The sequence below is a fragment of the Aythya ferina genome (genome assembly GCF_964211825.1).
Source record: "Aythya ferina genome assembly, chromosome: 10".
NCBI lineage: Eukaryota > Metazoa > Chordata > Aves > Anseriformes > Anatidae > Aythya > Aythya ferina.
In genome coordinates this window covers 14,620,588-14,637,319 of record NC_140306.1, presented here as the reverse complement: position 1 = coordinate 14,637,319, position 16,732 = coordinate 14,620,588, and the positions used below count along the sequence as shown (strand labels likewise).

General features: G+C 37.1%; 1 protein-coding gene across 5 annotated transcripts in view; it reads left to right on the top strand.

Moving 5' to 3' along the window:
• The window catches only part of NISCH (nischarin), a 28,920-nt gene extending 12,903 nt beyond the window's left edge, over positions 1-16,017 (top strand). Inside the window, exons 7-22 of one of the 5 annotated variants that reach the window (XR_014696434.1) lie at positions 228-323; positions 889-1,041; positions 1,893-1,961; positions 2,352-2,537; positions 2,734-2,862; positions 3,294-3,407; positions 4,250-4,358; positions 7,041-7,162; positions 8,058-8,113; positions 8,602-9,918; positions 10,332-10,506; positions 11,711-11,864; positions 12,413-12,541; positions 13,421-13,582; positions 14,270-14,365; positions 14,626-16,017. Coding sequence is in view for 3 of the 5 variants with exons in the window: in XM_084530815.1 (XP_084386941.1) it covers positions 228-323; positions 889-1,041; positions 1,893-1,961; positions 2,352-2,537; positions 2,734-2,862; positions 3,294-3,407; positions 4,250-4,358; positions 7,041-7,162; positions 8,058-8,113; positions 8,602-9,918; positions 10,332-10,506; positions 11,711-11,864; positions 12,413-12,541; positions 13,421-13,582; positions 14,626-15,254 (3,600 nt within the window). In the remaining 2 variants the exon portion in view is untranslated. Of the gene's footprint in view, positions 1-227; positions 324-888; positions 1,042-1,892; positions 1,962-2,351; positions 2,538-2,733; positions 2,863-3,293; positions 3,408-4,249; positions 4,367-7,040; positions 7,163-8,057; positions 8,114-8,601; positions 9,919-10,331; positions 10,507-11,710; positions 11,865-12,412; positions 12,542-13,420; positions 13,583-14,269; positions 14,367-14,625 lie in introns of those variants that run through there. The other 4 variants (XM_084530815.1, XM_084530816.1, XM_084530817.1 and 1 more) reach the window with 4 other exon arrangements.
• Positions 16,018-16,732: the final 715 nt, after the last annotated feature.

Here is a 16,732-nt window from a genome sequence, read left to right as displayed (position 1 = left end):
CTAAAGTTGTCTCTAATTTCTTGCTTTAGTAAATGTTGGTTTTCCCGGCCTGATGATCTCCTGTTTGTGTTATCAGGAGAAGGTTTTAATGGAGTGCCATATCTACTTTCAAAATTGGTAACAGTAGAGAACCTGATATTGAAGCTTTTAGGTGCCTCTTCTATGACTCATTTGTTTGTTCTAGCATTTCTGATTTTGTAACAAACTAAAATTTTCTTCTAAAATAGATACATCATTGTGGGGGAAAGCTTATAAAAGGGCTGACTTCATCGAAACACACACTAGCCACAATGAGTGTTCGCTTCTCGGCAACATCAATGAAGGTAAGCGTGAGTTCCTAATTCTGGTGTATATTTAAAGCCCATGCAGAAGTAGTGCGTGGGTTGTGGGAATAACCATTTGGAGTCCACGTGCTTTCTATGTTTGCTGCAGGTTCAGCTTTTAAAACCACGGAACTTGAAAGAATTGTCTAACCTTTCAAAATCTCAACTTTTAACACATGGAGGGAATGTTTACAGGTGTTTTCTTCAGAGGGACTTTTGTGGTGGTTTTATGAGAGTGCATGCTTATTAATCATGCAGAACTGAATGCTCACCTCTTGTTCTTTTCTGTGCTTTGATTTGGCAAGGGATAATCTAGCAGCATAATTTTCAGTCCTTATTGTTCCTTGCATTCTCCAATTTGGATCGTCTACTAATGCTGGCATTCCCTCCCTGAAGATCCAAAATAATTCCTGACCTAATAAACTGGTATTTTAAGACCTGTAACTTTAATCTAGATGATTATAAAGCTTAGAAGCCTTCCCTACTTCAGGCTTTGCTAGACCATTTTCAGAATGGTTAGTTTTCATTGCAGACGTAAACATTTTACTGTGCTCATCTTAAACAGGAAATCCTGGTGCCAGAGGCCTCAGAGTTTGATCAGTGGGAGCCAGAGGGTGCATCTTCAAGTTGTCCAGTGACTGCAGTTATTCCAACTTGGAGAACTTTAACAACTTTGGATATGAGTCACAATAACATCTCTCAAATTGATGATTCAGTGGTAAGAAATTTCTCATTTTTGGAAAAAAAAAAAAAAAAACAAAACATGACTGGTCTTCTGTGGCACATTACAGAGCAAGGATTTAGCATTTGCTTTACGTGTATGTAGCTTCTTTCAGTTGCACCTACTGTTATTTAATGCTGATTTAGCTACCCTAGTTAATGCTCAGGAAAATTTCATTTAATAATTTATTTACTTTGCTAAAGAAAATCTTACCATACTGAGCTCAGTGAGCAACACTTGAATGAGTACTGAGTTTCCTTATTTTTACTGTTTGCATTGGCATCGGGCACTTAAAGTTTTAAAACAAAACACCTCTTGGGCTCAACTTGTGTTATCAGGGCTGAAGCTTCCTACTTCCTACATATTTAAACTTGTGGTTTGCTGGTAGCCTTCTTAACACCAAAACAGTATAAAGAGCATGGAAGTGGTGTGAAGTATGTTTTGACGGTCCCTTAATTTTAAGTTTCATAAATCAGCTGTTAAGTTAAAAAAAAAAAAAAGTTTTCATTAGAAGAGTGTCAAATATGAGCTTAGCTTTTTTTACTTTTACTATTCCTGTGAAGTAGGAAATGGTTATATCTGTAACTTAACTAGAGGTCATGGACCAGGAGTGCAGTTTACTTATTCAAGATTTTTGTGATTTTTATTTTTTAGATTTTTCATAAGAGCCAGTTTCAACTCTTTTTTCTTGCACTGTGCCATAACCAGTGCTTTTGGAAAACAAAAGCTGAGAGACAGGCTGTCTGTGTGATGATAGCTTTCTTTTTCCTTGTCATCTGACAGTAAAGGAAGACTGGTCTGATTCATAAGCTAAAATGCATTTTAGCAAGGCATTTTTTATCTTGTAGAAACTAATTCCGAAGATTGAATTCCTGGACTTGAGTCACAATGGAGTGTCACTAGTAGAAAACTTACAGGTAAATGATACTTTTGATGGTCAGTTTTTCTTTTCAGGCTGTTTGGGACTTTAGAGCACAGAATTATTTAATTCAGAATTCTGTTGCTCATTTTTTTTATGGAAGATAATTTAAGTCCAAATTGCTTATCCTTCATAACATCCAATTGTGCTTTTAGTGGTGCATTTTTTACTTGCTCTGGATACCTTCATTTCTTTACCAGTATTGACACACAATATTAGTTCTTTACATTCACTGCCAGCTTTATCTCTGTGTCCAAAATGCAATGGAGGGGGGTTCCCTCTTTACAAGTCTTAAGACTGTCCAGCATGAGCAAGCCATAATGCAGTGTCTCTGACATTGTTTATTTTTAATGTGTTGGTGTAACATGGATTTCCTGTGCTTTTATAGCATCTTTATAACCTTGTTCACCTGGACTTATCCTACAACAAGCTTACATCACTAGAAGGTGTTCACACAAAACTGGGAAACATCAAAACTCTGAATTTAGCGGGAAATCAGTTGGAAAGGCTGTCTGGTCTTAACAAACTCTACTCACTAGTCAACTTGGATCTCAGCAACAACACAATAGAACAGGTAACTTGTTTTTTTCAGTGTTATACTGAACTGTGCTTTGGAACACAAAAAATGTCTTTTAGTGGGGGGAAACTGCAAATAAGTGGAGCTGTAATGACCTTTTTCCTGTTACTGCATGTATGTAACTTATGCAAGAAATTATTTGTATTTTTCATTCATGTGATTCGTATTCATGCATCTATTCATAATCTTTCAGATTGATGAAGTAAAAAATATAGGAAGCCTCCCATGCTTAGAGAAGGTCATCTTATCCAGCAATCCACTGAGCATCATCCCCGATTACCGGACCAAAGTACTTGCTCAGTTTGGGGACAGGGCCTCAGAGGTAGGTGACAATGTACCTCTTCGTTAAAAGCTGACACCGGAACAAATCTTAAAGCCTGGTGTGGAAAGTGGTGTGAATGTTCCAAAAGCTTTTCTGGTGTGTTTTTTGGTGTGTGTTAGAAAAGGTCTTTGGAGGATCCTGCACTACTACTGCACTACTACTGCAACTTTACCCTATCTTTGTTGGATTCAAAAATAGTATGTTAATATTGAGCAGTTGCGCTTAGGAGGGTGTTGATGCAGCTTAGTAACTCTTTCTGAGTTTGTTAAATCCTTGTCACCTTTGAGCAAGGTCAAATGTGATAAAATGTTTTGCCTGTAAGGTTAGTAAGATGCACATAGTTTACATTAAGCTTATTGTTGATTATTGTAAGAAAATAAATTAGAGCTGCTTCACTTTCCAATATTTAGGTATTTTTTCCTTATTTTCAGGTGTGTTTGGATAACATTGTTACCACAGAAAAGGAACTAGACACTGTGGAAGTACTGAAAGCTATTCAAAAAGCAAAGGAAGTAAAGTACAAACTGAGTAACTCTGATAAAAAGGTGAGCTTGGTGCTGAGAGGAGTAGAATGTGCTGCTTTATGACACTGTAAGCTTATAAGAAGACTTCTACGAATTAGGTCTAAGTGGAATTCATTTATCTTTCCTCCAGCTTTTGAGTTTTTATACTTTGCTCATGCTTTTATGTGGTTATGGACTTTTAATATTGTCTCTTTCCTATTTACATGTAGTTTTCAGTGCAATTTCAATAATTATCAGATTTATCACTTACCACAAAATTATCACTTTTTGTGCTGGCTTGGGAGAGAGAAATGGGAGGAAAAGACAGAATGACTTAATGGTGTGCACAGAGAATACGCAGTTGACCATAAGTTGTATTACATCTTATACAAGTAGAGAGATTGCAGGGGTGTAATCTTACTGCTTGTGCTGATGAGTACTCAAATGACTTTCCCAAATGTTGTTCTTGTGGATATTAAACAGTGGTGAAGGATGAAGGATCTGAATGCTCCTTGAATTCTCACATGTCTGCATGCTGTGTAGCTAGTCAATCTTGTTTTGGTATTAAAAATCATTAATAGAACCTGTTCTGTCCTTGCAGTGTAGAAATTCTGGTGTGTTTTTTTTTTCTGCTATGGTTTATGAAAATCAATGTTGACTTTGTCAGAAAGTACAGTGATCAAAATGACTTTATGAATTCTTAGTGAAACTCCACTAAGAATGTGAAAACAAACCAGTGGATGTGACAGGAGGTGGAAAAAAAGCTGGCACTAACTTTCCTTTTACTAAAATTGAAAAAGCTTATGTAGGCTTATTTTTAGTTCAGGATCTAATGTCCTGTATACTTAGTTTTTTCTTTAATCACTGCATACTTTCTTTATTAGATCAGTGAGGACTCCAGGCTCACTGCTGCCAGCTCCAAATCAAACTGTTCTTCTCTTACTGTTCGTCCTTCCTCTCCCTCTCTGCCTCGTCCTGTCAGCTCCAGCCAAGGTAATCATGTATGTATCGTGCTGCTGGGCTGAGCCTCTTGGTTCTGCTTTTTTAAGCTGCATTGATATACATGAATATGATGTGCATGGATATAGGTCTTAAAACAAAACGAAGCAGAAAGACTCGGCTGTGTTGTCTTAAAAGTTGGAAGCTGTGTGTGAATCAGCAAATCTGACCTGTTGTTCACAGGAGTGCTAGTTAACTATACAGAAAGTGTGGGCACAGGACTTCTAACTGCATCACCCTGCATAAACCACCTGCAGAGAGGATTACAGATCTTGTCTCAGTTTAGATGCATATCCTAGCTTCTTAATGGAAAACTGACATGTATAGACATGTAAAATTGCTTATCTATCCGTTCTTGCTCTGCAAAATGTGAGCTGAAGTGGCATTATTTATTTGCAAGAGCTTCATTTCAGTCAAAGTTGGGGGAAGATAGTAAAAGGAGATGGCAGGGAATAGCAAAAGGAAGACAGTTGTGGGATCAGTGTTCATGGTGAGCCTGTGGTTTCAGCACATCCATAGTGCTGCAGCACCTGCTAAGCTTACCTGAAAATTATTTTTGTCTATTTCAAAAAAGAGTGCCTGTTGCATTAGGACCTTAGAAGAATGGCCATGTGTCTTTTGCAGAAGCCCATGACTTCTAACTGGGAAGACTTTGGGGGTCTTTTGCATGGTTGACAACTTTAAAGTGCAGCAAGACATGAATAGTGGGAGAAGAGTTAGTTAAAAGAGAAGGGAATATATTCTCAGTAAGTGTCTCAACAGATGCTTGCTTTTTCCTATAATTCTGTTGGATTGATGAGTGGGAGAGAACCATGCCTGAAAAGCCTGGTCTTTGGAGGGAAAAAAAATAATTGCTGTGATTTCTGCAGTCAGTTTTTTAGTTCATTCTAAAAAAAAAAAAAAAAAATTATTTTGACAACATCTCATTTAAGGACAAATAATTTGAAACAAATATTGTTTTAGTTGCTACTTATGTACTTAATTTGCCTTTGTAACTATTCTAGACAACTTCTTTCATCTGCAGATAAAGTGCTGACAGCTTTTCCAAAATGTGTGCAAAAAGTGTTTAGCTTTCTTTGCATATATTGAAGTCACCTGCAGTTGGTCTAGATGATTACTGAAGGTCGCTTCCAAATGAACTATTCTATTCAATGCTCGCTTTAAAGTATTAAGTATTTAAGTTAGAGGACTGAGACAGTTCGACTATGTAATGACCTGCAGTTTTACACAGAACTAGCTGTAAAAATGTATGCTAGCAACAACTGTAACTTTCAAAGTTATTGGTCCATAGTTCTGTTCTACTATGGTAAATATTTAAGAGCAAATGAATCTAGGGGGAGAAAAACAACGGGTCTTCCTTCCCAAAGTACTTGAATTTTTTAGAAAGATTGGTGTAAGATATGTTTAGTTACTGTAGTATTTTTTGATGAGGTTCCTTTAGTAAAATTGTAGGGAAGACTGCTTAAGGGGTAGGAAAATAAAAGAGGAATAAGGCAAGCTGTTTTCATCTTCAGTAACAGGAATTTTTATTATTTAGCTATCGAGGGTTGTTTTCAAAACTGACTTTGATAAATCTATTTAAGAATTTTGAAATATGCTGGGCAATTAGTTTTACTGTTAGACCTTAAATCATGAATAATGGAATTAATTTCCTGATATGCTATTTCTATGAATTGTTTTCTCTGCAGTTTTTCTACACACCATCTGTTTCCGTAACATATTATTCAAATTAAATGTCACTGGCAAATGGCTTATGGAAAAAGATGAAATATTTATATAGGAAACAGAAAACCAAAAATAATGTCATGTTCTGTTTTTCCTGTCAATACGAATTTCCTTATTGCTAATGCGGTGTTTTGTTCAAGTAATAAATACCTTCTGTGTTTCCTTTGACTATGAGAAGGTTTGATGTAATCTGCTAAATTTGACTATCAGTCCAGAAAGGTACATGCAGGAGTTCTTATGCTCAGGCTAGAAAAACATCCACTCTAATTCTGTTGGTTTCATTTGCTCATTTATGTATTTGAACTGGCTGGCTCAGTGGTAATACTGAAAATGGATTCTCTGTGTTGCTTCAGTGCAAGTATCACAGGCAAAAAATGTCAAATGTCCACAAGAATGTTCCCATATATCTGCTCGTAAGTTTTATTGATACACAGCTTTGAACCCTTCAGAAAGATTTTGAATAAGGTGGGCTAATTTTCTTGAGTGGTGTTTGAGGGGCCAGGTATGTCTGACTTTCTGAACAATTGATGCAGTTAACTGTGCTTGTTCACCTGAAGCCTGTGGAAACTTGAAAGAATGCTGAAAAGTTGCCAGAGTGCTTTGCTGCTGGTTTTGCCAGCCAAGCGATAGTTTGTTAAAAGTAAGGGTTACTTTTAGAAAAATTGACAACTTCTGTTAAAACTAAGGGTGATTCTTACACCAGAAGCTGAGATTTAAATTGTTAGCTTGGAAAAGGAATTTCATCCATTTTAATGCAACTTTCAATACAGTTAAGGGCTTGTCTGCAATTCAACTAAGATTCTACCTGCTTCTCTTTTGTCTTGGCTCATTTAGCTTTAATGATTTATCATCAGACTTCGATTGTACAGTTTTTATTCCACTTGTCTGGCAGATAGACATCAATTTTGGTTTTACTGCAGTAGTTTTAAGAGCAGTTTCTATTTGTTCTAGAAATAATTTGTGAAGAAACAGTCCTAGCTAACAGTTCTTTGCAATCCAGTGGATTGACTCCTACAGACCATACAGTTCCCCAGAGATGCTTTGAAATACCAGATTCCAGATGTAAAAATCAGGTAATTGCAGTTCTTATGTTTGTTTTATGGTATTTTGAAAAGCTTTTTTGCAGGCTTTCCTGATCTTAAACTTTGGTTATCAGAGTAATCTGTAGCACAGCTATATGGATTTCTTTTTTCAGAGTTGCTATAATGTAAAAAGGAGGTGGGCCTAAACAGTGTGAAGTTGCTGGTCCACCTTATAAATTAAATGTATAATCACACTTTACAAGATTTGCAGAGAATTGCTGTCACTGTCATGACTTTAGCATGTTGACCCAGTATTAGTATCATGTTAATGTTTAGTATCCACTTGCTCTGTGCAAGACTTACCTTGTGCAAGACAATATCACCTTGCAGAAGGAGATTTTCTTGCTAGTCTTGTTAGTATTGCTGGAGAATCTTCTCCATAGGTAATGGCCTTAATTTGTCTCCTTCAAACTCCTGCTGTTGTTGATAGCTCTTGAATTACATTTTCATTTGTTGTAACTATTAGAAGTATTCATATGCGTGGCTTCAGGGAAAGAGACAGTAAGACTTTGGGGGTAGTGTTTTCCTTTGTCACCAATGTCGTTGGTCTTTAAGTTCCTTTACCTTTTTTCCTCACTTCATAGTACTTGAGTATATATTTGTAGTGTGCTACAGTAATCTATGGGCCTAAGGTTGGATCCGTTCTCAAGTCATTAACGGTCCATTCTTTTCTTACCTTATTGAATATCTAACCTAAAGTAAACAAGGCAGTGTGTTAGGATCCTCAAAGGAGATCTGTTCAGCTGATGTGAGTACAACAATCAGGACTTCACAGAGTTGTTTTAAAAAGCTGTTGCTAATGTTAGTTTCGCTCTTCATGTGTGCTGAAGACTGGCAGCAGCCACAAGTAATTGGTAGCTTCCTGATGTTTTCTTCTCTTCTGTAGGCACCTGCCTCTCTATTAGACTCATGTGAAGAGTATGGAAGAGGTGGTCGTACGTGGTAAGCTAGATATAAAAGTTCTGGTTTATATCCTTGTTAGCTTTTGGATAACAGCAGTAGATATGGCATTCTTAAAACTTGGCCTGTAGGGCTGAACTATTTTTCATTGTGTGCTGTATCTGTTTTTGAACCAAAAGTGATTACATTATGTAAAGTGTTTTTAACCTTTGAACTCTGGAATGTATTTGGTAGTCTCAAAAATAGCAATGGCTGTATTGTAAAGTGCTTTAACTTGTATGGATATGCTTATACAAGGTGGGAAATAAAGGACGAGTAAGGATTTTAGTCCTTTCTATAAAATTGTACGTTACCAGCCTTAGAAACTAATGGCTGTGTGCAGTGCAAGGATGTTCTATAAATTACACTGATTTAACTGAAGTAGCAAAGAGTAAGCCTCAAATTCTGATAGGAAGTGCCATGAAATGTAGATCATTGTAGCTGGTTTTAAACTTGCTTGTACTTACTGTGGCTTGTTGTCTCTTTTGAAGTTTGGATCATTCAGAGGAAGAACACTGTGCTGTGCCTGACCCCTGTAACACCATCATCTTGCCTTTCAATTGCATGTCATACACTGCCACAAACCAGGATTTTATCCAGCACCTTTCTGCCTTGATAGTTCAGACTGTGCAGAGATCACCCCACTCCTTTACAGAGAATAAAGGAAGCCCTCTGTGTGATTCCAGAACCACAGACAAAGAAGATGGGTATTTTGAAATGGGACTTCATGAAGGAGATCAGACTTTTGAGTTCAACACAACTTCAGATACTCAATCATCTGACAGCACAGCAGTGAAGAGCGTTGACATAGTCAAAATTCTCTGGAGTTTCTCTATTCACATTCATAAGGGACTCAGGCAGTTTGCTTCCTGTTTGGTTTTGACTGATGATTTGCTAGCTGTGTTTGAGATTCTTCCTCAGGAATTGAGAGGAAATTGCCAGCATATCCCCTCTGCCTTGAAATTAATGCTATGTTTTCCATATACTGATATAGCAGAATTTGGATTTTTCATGCCAGAAATCTGTTTAACACTGAAGCTGAAAAACAGCGATAACTGCTTGCTTGTTGTTTCAGACTCCCAGAATCTTCAAGATTTTTATTCCTGTTTGCACACGTGTTCTCAACGCTGCACATCAGTGTTACAAAGCTCCACAATATACTGTGGAAATGCAAACCTCCAAGAGTTTCTTTGTCAGCTTATGGAATTGAATTGCATTTCCTCAGAGGATGTGGAGATAAAAGGTTGCTTCCTAACATACCTTGTTTACGGGAACAAAACCAATGTTCAGAAAACTTTGCATCATCCAGAGCCAGCTGGCAATAACAAAAAGTGGTCAAAAAATGATTTGTGTTCAGCACTTTATTCTTCAATGTACAAGTCTTCTGACCAGAGCCCCTGTGTGTTCCATCCCTGTTGGGTGTTTCTAACACCCCAGCATTTGTACATAGTCAAAGTGGATTTCAGTTTACTGCCAAGTAAATGGGTAGGCACAGAAGAAGATTTGAGAAGTGTTCTTATGCTGAATAGGATACCATTAGCATCAGTTGTGCTACATCCGACTCACGTGTCTATTCAACAGAAGGGTTCATTTTTGGATGGGCATGTGCTGGAGTTGCTCATTGGATACAGATTTGTTACAGCGGTGTTTGTTCTACCTCATGAGAAATTCCACTTTCTAAGAATTTACAGTCTCTTAAGGACACTCCTGCAGGATGTTAAGACTATTGTTATTTTCAAAGCTTCAAACAAACCAGATGCTGCAAGAAATCACTCTTTGGATTCAAACAGACATGGTCAATCAGCAAGGTAACAATTCCCATAAAAGATTTATTGCATGGTATTGAAGGTAAGGTGGCGCTGCCACTGTTTGCAGTTGTTGTTGTAGTTGGTTTGACTTGTAGACCACTTTGATTCTGCTGTTCTTTGGTATGCGTGACTGGCTATCCTGGAACACACCTGTCAACCTTTAAAGAAAAAATGTTCTGTGGTTATAATTTAAAATGTATTTTCTTATGGAAGGAATCTTTGTGTTTCAGGTGCTTGAAGGCTGATACCATAACAGATAGTGATGCTTAAGAGATCTCATTTAGAGTCACATTCATAAACTAAGAATAGAAGTTGCGTGTTCCCAGTTGTTGAATGACTAAGTATGAATTTTTGTTGGGGAGAGTTGTTTATTTCCTGAAATTTTGATGATGTTTTCTGGATTTGTCTCCTAGCTTTTGCAAGCCTCATCTGACTCTGTCATCTTTATATCCATCTGAATTTCTTATGCAGAAGATTACAGAAGATAACCAGGTTCCAATTCACCTACACGTTTCTGCATCTCTGCAGTATGTGGCTGGGCTGAAGGGAAATGCCCTAGTTGAATTTTTCCATGGCAACATTGCAGAGGTATTGCACCTAGCCTTGGTATATAAAAGTATGACTTGACCTTTCAGTATTAGACAATACTTTAAAAAAAAAAAAAAAGTGAAAAACCTTGCCTGATCAAACTTGAAAAGCTTAGCTGAAGCAAACCTGGAAACATTTTGCTCAGAAACCTGTTTGTGCAACTTGCCTTTGAGGCCCCTACTGCAGTGATTGTGGTCCTGGCAGGCATATTTTGCCTTCAGGATCCTTGATGCAGAGCCAGAAAGTACACTAGTACGTCTTGAAAATGACCATTCCAAAAATGTTCCTATTTTTCTTTTAAAATGATAAAATGAAATAATCAACAGAGTGGAATTATCTCTTGTGTTGGTACCTAGCTACACTGTGTCCTGACATTTTGGGTAATACAGTTCATGAATACAAGACAGTATGTGCTTGGCTCTAGGGACTCCAAAAACATGAGCAGATAAACCTGTAATTGAGAAATTAGGTTTATTGGCTGTGGGGAACATTAAGTTTAAAAGTACAGTTCTAACTTAAATCAGTGAGGTGGCATTTGAAGTGATAAATCACTGTGTTTCTAGTAAAAATGTCAATTGAAGAGCTTAGTAAGAAATAGATGCTTTTATTATTACCTTTTTTCTTAAAGTATTCTAAAGTAACCACAATTTGTAAGTTGTACTTTTCTTTGCACTGGGAGAAGTTGATTTAAAAAAAAAAGCAGGTGACTCATTTGAGAGCTCACAGCACTCATCAGGCTAGAAGCTGGAAGGATGCCTGGCTGGAACAGCATCTGTACTGATGAGCTGTGCTTCCATCACTTCCATCCTTTCTTAAGGATCTTTAAATCCGAACTCGGAGTTGCATTGTGAAGGCTTGTTAGGCCTGAGGTGTGGGAGTCACTGCTCATCTGTTGGTAAAATTGTCTTTTTGTTTTAGAAAGCATCTTGTGCACTAATTGTTTCTTTTCTTTGTCAGAAAATAGGGAATAATTAGACCATGATAGAAAAATATTCTGTTACACAAAACCAAAGCATTTTCAGTAGACAGCTATTGTAGATGTGTTTAGCAGCTAAAGGTAAACTTCTGCTCTCACTATAGCACATTTGGATGCTTCAAATGTTTTGAAACTTTTTCTAGTAATCTAAAGCTGCCTCTGAAATGGTAAAGCTGTCTGAAAGGTCAAAGTGTGCAAGTGATTTGTGAAATACAATTTACGTTTTAGGTGGAAAATGAAGAGCTGAGGCATCTCATGTGGTCTTCAGTTCTGTTTTACAAAACTCCCAACGTGGAAGTGATGGCTTGTGTGCTTCTCTCAACAAAAGCTATTTACTTTCTGTTGGACGATTCTTTCATTCGTGCGGATGAGCATCAGTTAGGTAAGAGAGCTATTAATTTTGATCCTCTGGTAAGATTGAACTTAATCCCCATCTGTTTGTCTTGAGTTTAACTACCAGTTTTGGCTGATCTTCCTGGTTGAGGAAGAGTGGCACAATCCACCCTCTGCAAAGTGCTTGCATGGGGATTTTATCTTCAAAGCTGCAGGTTTGGGTTCTTGAGTCATGGCTGCTTGTCAGATAAACACTTTCATGTGCCATTGTGTCCATGCTTCCCTCTGATTATTATTTGATAATCCCCAGCATCACCTGGGTAGGTAAAGGCCATTTAAGAGAGCAGAATGGTAAGTGAAGAGAATGAAACAGTGTGCATTCAGTTCATATGAGTGATTTGTAAATTTATCTGCGATGCAGTTCTTCAAGAAATAATGTTAACAAGGAGATACGGTGTTTGAGAAATCAACCAGTATTCCTGCCTACTTCTCAACTTCTTTTTTTTTTGTGTGACACATTTTCTGGATATAGAAATTACACTTATAGAAAGGAGTATCATCATTCTTTTTCTTTTGACATTATCATATCTTCAACAGATTTTTGGAATGAAGAACACTCAGATTGTGAAAACAACTCTTTCCACCTCTCTTGCTGCTTTGTGTTAAAACTTAATGATCTGCAGTCAGTAAATGTTGGCCTGTTTGACCAATACTTCAGAATTACTGGTGAGTACATCTTATGCTTTAATTTTTTTCAGATCAATATTATCTGTTTAGTCTTACTTCAGATGGATTCTTCTCTTGATTAGGGAGCTGAAAAAGTTTTTTTGCTGCCTTTTCTTAAGAGGAGTTAATGTAATGCTGATGGTGCTGTATGAGTAGGCTTGCAACATCTTGTAATTGAGGTATCTAGGAAGCTTCTAATGTTGATGAATTGGTCCCACAAGTGCTTTTAAAAAATCTTCTATCTTGATGACTGATCAGAAAGGAATTCTAAAGACTTTCTTGTTGTTCTGAGGCTTTGGCTTGCAATGAAGAGTAAGATCAAGGTTCTGTCCACATTGCAAAATATGTGGTTAGTTGATGATTGATTTTTTTGGACGGAAAAGGAGACTTTAGTTTCCGTAAGATGAGAATGTCAACTTAAAATTTAGTTGAAGTAACATACGTAAAGTTTTGAGGTTGTATTGCTTTGTCCTAGAGTACCACTAACTGTGAGCCATATGTTTCTATGTTCTGAAGTGTCTTTCTAATTGTCTTGTGACCTTGATGGGGAAAAATTATTGAAAATGATAGGAAGTAAGCTTACATATAGCTAGTATACAAAGAAAGTTAAGGGCAATTTTTCTGTAAGATAAATTGTAAAATAGTCGAACAGTTTGTGTGCATCATTTTAAATCAAGTTAAATTATATCCTTTATTTTTGAGGGGTTTGTAAGAATTGTATTGTACTTTCCCAAGGATTTTAAGGTTTTCTGAATAATGATGAATCTTTTGGGGAGAAATAATGCTTGCAAGAAATTATTTTGGTGACAATTGCATGTTGGTGAAGCTATGGTAGTGCCACGTACAGATGTGTGAATGGTTTTTCTGTATTCTATTCAGGACACTCTGCAGATCATATTGTCACTTGCCTGACAAGAGACAGTTACAACACCCATGCTTTCATGCAGCAGCTTATGGCAGTTCTGTCACTGCTTGCACGCACACCTTCACCAGAGCCAATAGATAAAGACTTCTACTCCGAATTTGGGAGTAAAAACACTGGTAAGTGGACTTTTTTACATGGCTGTAGCTATTTAGGCTTGTTACTAACAGCATCAAAACTACTAAACTGCTGCTTTGATACAGCAGAAACTGTGTTTCCTATGTACTCCCACTGCGAGTTTCAACCTAGAAAGACTTGTAAGTCTTTCATCAAAGGACAGTAAATATAATAAAGTCTAAAAGTTATGGTTTTCCTTGCTTGGTCAGATGAAGGAATCCCATCGTTCTGAGAGAACGTAGTGAAGTGAAAACCAAATCTTTCTGAGGCACATCAAGTTCAGTTCCAATGTCAGGTTAAACATTTATGCTTAGAATTCTGAATCTTATTCACAAAATAAAATCACATTTTCCTGAAGAATGATTATTAGTGTAACTGCTCTAAGGAGAAGGTGTGGAAGCCCAGAAAGGGCAAGATCTGGTAAGAGTAGTCAGACCTTTCCTTAGGTCAGCTGATTTATGTGGAAAAAAGCAGATAGGTTCTGTAATGACAGGAGGCAATACTGCAAACTCTTACTCCCTGGAAGTATTAAATAGAAAACAGCAAAACTTGAAGGAAGCCTAACACTGAAGGAGAGGAATGTGCTCATCCAACAGGGGTATATAAGCAATGGAGGGGATATAAAAGTAATTCATGTAGAGGTTTTATTTCTTCTTGTTTTTATTTTCTGTCTTTTGTCTGTTTGAAAGACGTAGGAAGCTTGTGTTCAGTGATCTGATGATGCTTTGTCAGTTCAGAACTAGGGAGTGGGAAGGAGGAAGCAGAGGAAATCAGCTGGTAAGAAGGTGGGTAGTCTGATATGAGAATTCAGCTGTTTCCTTCTGCCTCTTTTACTGTCAGCCTGAACTAGTTGTGGTGAGAAAGTTGCAGAAATACAGGTAATAAAAATTATTCCAATATTGTGAAGTAAAACCATACATGCAAAAATGGTATCTGGAAAAATTCAAGATACAACCAACTATCCAATGTTGTTGCTTATCCTCATGCATTTAAGTATTGTATAGTATTTAAGTGGAAGTATAACACTGTGTACTTGTTCTTGCAGGAAAAATGGAGAATTATGAACTGATTCACTCAAGCAGAGTAAAATTTATTTATCCCAATGAAGAGGAGATTGGGGACCTTGCTTTTCTAGTGGCAGAGAAGATGGATGATTTGACTAATCTTCAGTCCCTCAATATCCTTCTGTATGTGTTGGCATTTCAAGTAAATCATGTTGAAGGATCTGCCCAAAACACTAGTTCACTTCAACCTAAAACACTTATACTAACCAGCTCTGATTTGTTTCTCTTTGATGAAGATTACATCAGTTACCCACTACCTGAATTTGCTAAGGAACCACCAAAGAGAGACAAGTATCAGCTTGCAGATGGAAGACGAATCCGGGATTTAGATAGAGTCCTTATGGGTTATCAGACATATCCGCAGGCCCTTACTTTTGTGTTTGATGATGTTCAGAATCAGGATCTGATGCAGAACTTAACACTGGATCACTTTGGAGACACTGATAATGCCCCAAAGGGAAATGCAAAACTAGAAGGCAGCAGGAGCAGAGAGATCCAGTGGTACATCTTTATCCCAAGTGCAGAAAGCCGAGAGAAGTTAATTTCGTTGCTTGCAAGACAGTGGGAGATACTGTGTGGTAGGGAACTGCCTTTGGAACTCACTGGGTAATCATTGCACAGCTAAGTGATTTCAGTGTTTATTATAAAGTAAAGCACAGCATTTAAATAGAGCCTGTCAAATTCTGTATTTTTATTAAGGAGCTGAACTGGACTCCTTTGCTCCCTAGTGCAGTGAACATTTAATAGTCCATACAAATACTCTGAAGTGTTAGCTAGGGGTTGAACTTTTTGTAAAGTATTTTTTATGCAACGGTATATAGTGAAAAAAACTCATGAGACATCCTGGGAAACTGTATGGAAAAAATTAGGAGTCAACACTAGATATGCCGTCTTCTAGGGCTGTTAAGGTTTCTGCTGTTTTTCTGTATATATCAATCTTGATGTTCTATACAAATTCTGATGTGTAAATAACAGTAAATGCTTGTGTAAGTTCAAGTGCAATGTTCTTTGTACAAGATGTATTTTGGGTATGCTGCTAATGCTTATTATTTAATGACCTTAGTTTTACATATTTTTTTCCTTTCTGAGGCCAAATGTAATTATTTGCTGCCAATTGTGAACTTAACAGTAAAATTTGAGTGACAAGCAGGTGACACTTTCTCATGAGATTAGTTTGAGCATTCTTTTTTCTTAGACTAGGGAAAAGAATTGCCTGTAAAAGTCTACTCAGAAAAGTCTGTTCAGTGTAGTCTTGAAAATGGAAATACACAACATGGCTATACAACTGTTTTGTCAGCAAATAATTAATTTATCTCTGAACACCAAGTCTTTTGCCTATTTTGTCAATACAAATAAAGTGTAATTTGACAGTTTTTGCTTGGCCTTGTCTTTATTCAAGTATGCCTTTTGTGTTTGCAGAATACTGTATAGTAGTTCAGTGGCACATTTTGTTCCTAGAGTATATTGTAAAGTACGAAATAGGCAGGAAGAAAAATAATTTAGCAAATACATACTGGTCCAGAAATAAAGCTGAGTTGTGGAAACTGAGGGTCTGCAGCTTCTAAGCACAGTTTAAAGAGTATTTACTTGAAGTCTTTTTGCTGCTCCATCAGACAGTAGGAATTTGCTTTCCAAATTGTCATCTGTAACTTCAGATACTATTGTGCCCAGCAAGTTCTAGCCTCCTATGACAGGGGGAAAAAAAAAAAACAAAACTACTGACTATTGTGAAGACTAATTCTGAGACTCTGAGTAACTGTTCTACATCTGCAGGGGTTAAGAATGGAAGGATGGTTTTGATATACATGGCCAGCTGATGCTGCTTAAAACTGATTCTCCCTTAAAAAATGTAAAGGAACTTAAGTTGAGAGATACCTGTCATGCTCAGAACAGGGCAGAGTTCAAACACATTGAGTTCCTGTTCCAAACAAGTCTTGAGCATCTCCAGGAATGGCAAGTTTTTTCTGTCTTGTGGCATTAAAGCTTAAAACAAATATTCTTGAGGTTTCAGTTAAGAAGTCCTCCTTTAAGCTGTTAAAATATTTCTGTTTGTGTCAGATACAATCCAGAAAATGGGTACAATTTCCC